The following is a 7,178-nucleotide window of genomic DNA, read 5'->3' as shown; positions in this document are numbered from 1 at the left end:
GAGGTCTGCTGTCTGCTGGCGGAGCACATGTCCAATCCATCGCCAACGCCTTCGTTGGACCTGCGTGGTGATGGACACGGTTTCACAACTGAAGTAACAACATTAGATTGTTCTTGAGGTCCGATGGACTATTTTGGGGAGTAATTAAAACTCGGAGACTATGCAATCATATTTGATCAACAGAACATTACCAGGTACAAATGCAGTAGTGATTGAATTGGCATTCAAAAAAAAAAAAAATCACAATCCTCAAAACAGTCCTTCGCCAGACATTCTATGACACCCACATTAAACAAAAATACACACCAAGCATTCATATACAGATATATGTTCTCTGCTAAAATACAGAATAATTTCATTTTTTTCAAAGGAAAAAGCTTGGGTGAAGATGTAGTTGAAGGTGTATCCTTTATCATTAAGTAGATGTATTAATATGATGAAGTAGCTGTAATAGCTAGACATGGCACATTTCTCCTTGCTACCACACTTATACAACCACTTTGCAGACAAAGTTATCAGTACATAGGACACATCAGACAGCTTATACTTTCAGCAAATTTAAATCATCATTCACACTTTGATGTGATGGCAAATCAAACATAAGTCTGCACTGTTCAGAATCTTTTGTTTTCATTATTCTACTGTTGGCAAATTTGTCTCTTTTTGTTCTGTAGAGCTCTTAACGTTTACTGATTCTGTTTCTTCAGACGCTGGAGTCTGAGGAGCTTTCTTTCTTCTGAAACTTAAGAGGCCTTTTAATCTGGCTAAAAGGCCTTTAGTTGTGGCTGGATCTAGCAGAACAAATCGTCGCGTAGTGAGATTATGCACAGAACCAAATGCCACTGCAACAACAGTACACGCAAGGCAGATGACGTTGTATGGCATGCTGAAGTCAGGTGTTGGCAGGGAAACTAGCAAGGATTCCGTATGCAGTCGTAAGAAGAACTGGGTCGAGCTGTCATTCAATCTGTGAAGAAGCAGCAAGACAGATTTTATTTACAATCCGAAACCTTTAAATAGTTGAAAGTTTTGTGTATATGAAATTACAATCTTTATTGCATTTGCTTTCTGACATATAAACCTCAAACATGAGCACTTACTGATAATAAATTAAGACAATTATAAGAGTATAGTAACAATAATGAAAAAACCCCACCAAGTATCAAATGCAAATATGTTCCGTGTACATGCATAATGGTTTAAATCAGTGGATGAAAAGATTAATTTATGCATGGATGAACCTAGAAGAAACTCTTGCAAAACAAAGAACCTTGGGTATGGTTTAACTGAACATCAAAAGGTAGTTTTTATGATTCCCTAAGGGAAATATTTTAGAATTCACTAATGTATTAGCTACAGTAAATTTCAAAATCTCAAGAAAGTGTAACTTCTGTGAAGCCACTCACATTTGCACTATGGTTGATGCATTCAAAGGCAAAGATGTGAAGTGTGAAGCTGTTGGTAAGATTGTAGAGATGACAGCCGAGTTAATGTAAAATCCATGATTGGCATCTGGAGGATATTCTGTCCATTTCAAGAAAGCTCGCTCAAACTGGAAGCTCACTTTGGTCACGGACATAGGTGCCAGACTGAAGGCCATTTCAATATGATATGAGCGCTCACGATCTCTGCCTGGTATATAGTGCACTTTGTCTGCAAGAGCATAGTCACTCCCAAAATTATCTCTCTATCTTACTTTATCTCCCTCATCTCCCCCCTACCCTTCAACCTACCCTCACTCATACATACATGTGTGTATGAAAATAACATTTGAAAATTAATCCAAGTCAAAATTATTTTTAAATGACCAGTTCAGCTGCTTAAAACATGTTAATTCACATAATCTGAGCACATATATGTGACTTAAGTTGGCCTTTAAAGACACTAGTTTGTGAAATATTCTGTTTCTGAAAGTTTTGGCTTTTTTTTTTGGTGCTCAAAAACCCTCTGCTATGACTTAGAATAAGAAAATTATCTGCAGATTTGAAGATGGTAGCTACAGTCTACTTTCTCAGAAATGCCTTTAAGAATCTTAAGCTGGCAGTATGCAAAATGAGTTGAGGGCTATGTATGACATTTAAATATCATAAACATATCTGGATGTTGTGCAGTTTGTATTTATAAAAAATATTTTCTCAACTCTACGTAGCTCCTCCAAAAAATTTGTTATATAAGCCTCATATAATAGTCATAAAAATTTAGGCTTTGTATCTGCACATTTATAAAATAATAATAAATGCAAAATTTGTAAAGCACATACTCACACTCCTAAGGAGCATGCTCTTAGTTCTTAAGAACAAGAACGAAACATGGACAGAATTCGAGGGACAGGAAAACAAACAAATAACATATGAACTATAAAAGAATAAACAACCATACTAACTGAAAAATAAAATCAAATACAGAAGAGGAACCAAAGAACAAGAACAAGTGCTGATATTGCAATAGGAAGGATGTAAAAAAGGACTAGCAAATACATCTTTTTGAAACAACTTAAATCAAAGAAATGAAAATTATCAAAACAGTGATATAAAATGAAAAGTATTGGGGGATGGATGGACTGAAAATCATCTTACAGGGGACGTTTCTTCCTCTGTTTCCTACTGTCACAGACTTAAAGAAAACCCTTGTGAACCATGGTAAAGTATCCATATACACAACTGGGATGTATGCGTCTATAGTATTAAAGATGTGACAGCTGATTCCTCCATTCTCAAGGCCATAGCCTGGAACATATAATTGAAACAATAATCATATAAGCATGCAAACCCAATTGTACTCAAACATTAACAAAATCTGGCTGTCTCGTTCTCCCTATACCACATTTTGTCAAGCAGACTATGCCAGTCTTTACAGAAAGGTACATAGGCAGATATCTGCAGTTAAAAGGCAAAATGTTCTTTCATTGATGTCACTTTTGTCCTCCTGTACCCTTCACATGGGAAATGTTGCATTCATTTGTAATTTTCATGTATCTGGTTTTTATGTTAGCTCTTTTCTGTCCATTGAAAGTGTTTTTATATCTCTTCCCCATACGTAGTCCTTTTCAGAATATGTAGTATCCAGTTTGACCACCCCTCTATCTGAGATCTTCGTAATGAAGTAAAAATGCAACATAAACTAACCTGTAATGTATCTGTGGGCATAGACAGGAGGAGCAGACACCATGCCATACTGGACTGGTGACTCATGCTGTGCAGCAATATTCAGTGCTTTGCCAATGGAAGTAAACTCACCAACTTCGTAAATAGAAAACTGCCGGTGTTTACCTCCACGAAGAAATTCCTGCTGCTGAGTAGGCTGGGGGCTTAAAGTGAATTTTTTTCCTTCCTACATAAGGTAAAAAGAAAATCACACACAGACACACACACCAAAATGTACCCTGAAAAGAATGAAATTCTGTAGCGTATTTGTACACTTATGTCATTTGCATACAATAAAAAACCAGATTTATCATGAAAAGCACAGCAAACATTAACAGCATTAATGAGTATAAACGTCAATAAAAAGCATTAAAGGCATCTATGTAACTTTGATTTCCAGTTTTGTTTCACCAAAGTCTCCTTATTTAAATAGGGCTTATTCAGCACCTTATATCCCAACACAAAGAAACTGTCACGGCCTAACTCTATTTGAATCTCCAACATTCTCTCACCAAGTTGTCAGTCATGTCTACAAAAACTCTGCTGGAACTAGCAAGAGGGCACTGTGATGTCAATGGCTGACCAAACACTTTTCGAAGAGACCAGTCTGAAAGGGAAATGCTCCCTTAATGTATATGCATAAAAACACACACACAAAGTTACTATATTCCACAAATTTCAATGATCTTATAAGCAGCATAATCAATCCAGTCATGCAGTCAACATTTCTAGATCTCTTGAAAGAAAATTTATTACTAATTGCTACTTCATCATAAACCGAGAAAAACAATGAAAAATAAATGAATGATGGCTGTTAACGCACATCTTTTTCTGAAAGGGAAGAAATCGGGAATGAAAAGAAAGTGCACTTCAGTTTTTTGGTTTATTAAACTAATTTTTCTGTGGCCACAGCATATAACAGCTCGATATATTAGCATGTAATAGTGTCTAGCAACTTCAGTTTATATATATAGACTTATGTTACTTATAGACTCCTTTAAAAAGCAAAAACTATAGCACATCTATAGCACTTTTCCAGAATAATTTCCTACAAGTGCTTCATAAATAAGAAAACTACAAACAGGCCAAATCTAAATAAACTTCCATCCATACACATATGTACTCATACAACAGACATGCACACCCACAGAGTAAATACAGACACTTTACAGAAGCACAGTGTAAGGATATGAGAGAGTAAACATAAGTGAAAAATAATGGTCATTTTGTTCATTTTCTGCAACCCAGAAGTAGTATTTCAAGATTTTTATTTTAAAAATGTTTATGTTGCCATCCCAACAAAAAAAATACCTTGCTGTCTATTGTTGTTGATAGTAGCATCCACCACAAGTAATAATGATTGTGTCAATTCCACAGCCGCAGAGCTGCATTTAGAATCCTTCAAAAGATTAAATCAACAGAAACACTGTAGATTAAAAAAACAAATAAATCAACAAACAATGCAGGATGTGCATGCTTGCGTCTGTCATGATTTTCTAGATAGATATAATCTTTTAAGAGAAATCTTAACATATACTGACTAGTGAAGATGACTTAGTTATCATTTATTATCATAAAAATTATGAATAAGACATCTTCTGGCTTAGAAAAAAGCTTACTGCACAAATAGGCCGAAAGTGGACTGTAAGTGAGTGGTAGTCTGCATTGTAAAGACGGTCAGCCTTGAACAAAGTTGCCAAACCAGCCTGTAAATAGAACAAAAATGAATAATCAAAGTGTAAGGCAATTTGAATGTAAAATTCCTCTTGCATATATGTAAGAAGTACAGAATGATGTAATATTTGAACAAATGAAAAAAAACTTTTTTTTTATTGTTATAGCTACAAACTCGTATGTGATTCTTAAGCATTTTTAAGCATCAGGAAGAATCTATGAGATTGTGGCCACATCATACTGTTTCTTTTCTCAAGTTATCCCCTTTACCTTTGAATCACATGGCAGAAGTTTCTTCCATGGAGTGAGATTCTCTGTGCAGACAACTTTCATGAGGAAGAGCACCATATCGGACATACTCTGAACTTGCTGCATAGCTTTCAGGAGTCAACCCTCTTGGCTTAAAGCTCCAGCGAGGTGCCACTGTTGACTTTGCATCAAGGAAATTCAGTGATGAACAGAAAAGACCTGACACTGCATTAACAAGATCAGCCCATGTCTTGTCCACACTAAAGAAAAATTTAGAAAAAAAAAGAATGCAAACACATTGGTTAAAAAATGGTTAAACTAATTAGAAGGTAAAACATATTGCTGTTCAAGACAGAACTCAAGAAACTGATATGCCAAACATGAACGATAACTATTTCATATGTCAAACATGAAAGATAACTATCAAACATAGCCTTAATGCAATTAATATATAATTTAAAAAATCAGTATAATAATAAATAGCATTTGATTTAGTGCATTTCCCCACTAAGCAGCAAACTTAATGCACTGTAAAAAAAAAAAAATTAGTACAACACAAAGATTAAAAAAAGGGAAAAATGAGGTTCTAAAAGAACTATAGATGGTAGAGTTGACCATTCAGTATTGTGTTTCTGTTTCTCAGTCCAAGAATTTAGAGATATAGTTCCCATCTACAGTCCATGAAAGCAATGCCATCATCAGATGATGATACTAAAAAGTGATATGTATCAGACTGTGTACTTAATGCCAAAGAAGGATAGTGTCCACATACCCATAAGCCATACAAGTGGGAAGACCTATCAATAGCAAATACATAAAGTTTCCATAGCAAAGCTTCCAAATAGCACATTTGACAGATGGCACATGGGTATTGAAATGATGAATGACCCCCTAACACACAAAAGTTCCCTGCCAATAAAGGTCAAAAGGAACCAAACTCTGTGGAACCATGTTAGTTGTGGGCCTTCCATCAAAAAGGAACTAAAGGGAAAAAGACACAAGGAGCACATACTACATTCCAAACACACAGAGCAGGCACATCAAAACACACAACAACACAATACTCCAATACAAGGAAGAAGGTGAGTGCAAAAAAAATAAGAAAATAAAACTATAGGTAACAGCCCCCTCCTGACAGTTAAGTGTAGGAAAATCACTATCCAACTAAATTTCTCTTAAAGTTTGCAAAATTACTGATGCAACAAATCAGACTTACTCTTTTACTTCAGGTTTAAACCAAACCCACAACTCTGCACCTGGGGCTGCATCCTCTATAGGGTATCCCCAAATCTGATGACGCCATACGCCCTGAGTCTGTGTTAGATGAAGTTCTTGTAACTTGGTATGTTGCCAGAACATCCCCAAGAGACTTGGGAAAGAGACGATAGTGTTGGACTGAAACCCAGTCAGTTTTGAAAGCTTTAAATGCCAGCCTTGTTTAGAATATTTACAATATAAATGTATTAGTTTTAATATGATGCATGAAGATGAGACTATTGCCAGCAGTATTGGTACACTTACTTAGGACGGTCACACAGTACCTTACTTCGAATCAGACATGATAAAAATGTTTTTATGCTGATCTAGGAATTCAAGATTGCTGGTGTTGCTATATCCAAGATGATGATGATGATGCATTACGTCATGAGGTCTCCGTTCTTATTCTGCTTGTGAAGTGGTTAATGTATTTGCTTCCGGGAAAAATCTCACACAAAGTCATATATTTGAATGACTCTCTAAAGTGATGAGCAGAATTTGAGGATATTTAAAACATTGAATCCTTACAAAACTGCAAATGTGATGCAAAAAACTTTCATTTATCAGATCGGAATAAGTTTTGCTCCTGTCACATTGTCAAACTTACAGACATCGGGTTCATGAAGGACACATTCCATATTGATGTAAACTGGAAATGGAAGTAGACATGGCCACTCTCTAGGGGTTTCACGTACAATTCTTCGAAGAATTCATCATTTTTTAATGCATGGGAATAATATAAAAGTATACTATGGCTGATAGTTAATAGCATAACCACTTTTGAACTTCTCTTAGCAGCCATGTTTCTATGTGCTCGCAGACGCTTTATAGTCTCGCACACTTTTGTGATTATTT

The 7,178-nt window shown here is 35.7% G+C and overlaps 1 protein-coding gene across 1 annotated transcript; it reads right to left on the bottom strand.

Annotated features, from left to right (window-relative positions):
• Positions 1–613: 613 nt before the first annotated feature.
• On the bottom strand, positions 614–7,154 carry LOC112576774 (GPI transamidase component PIG-T-like). The gene is given in 11 exon segments (XM_025259471.1): positions 614–967; positions 1,407–1,653; positions 2,577–2,726; positions 3,126–3,330; positions 3,656–3,750; positions 4,455–4,542; positions 4,763–4,849; positions 5,088–5,144; positions 5,146–5,326; positions 6,283–6,461; positions 6,931–7,154. Coding segments are annotated over 11 exon segments (1,818 nt in total). The 5' UTR covers positions 7,126–7,154; the 3' UTR covers positions 614–633.
• Between the last annotated feature and the right edge of the window lie 24 nt (positions 7,155–7,178).

Source organism: Pomacea canaliculata, linkage group LG12, assembly GCF_003073045.1.
Source record: "Pomacea canaliculata isolate SZHN2017 linkage group LG12, ASM307304v1, whole genome shotgun sequence".
NCBI classification, from domain to species: Eukaryota; Metazoa; Mollusca; class Gastropoda; order Architaenioglossa; family Ampullariidae; genus Pomacea; species Pomacea canaliculata.
This window is presented reverse-complemented; position numbering and strand designations above follow the sequence as displayed.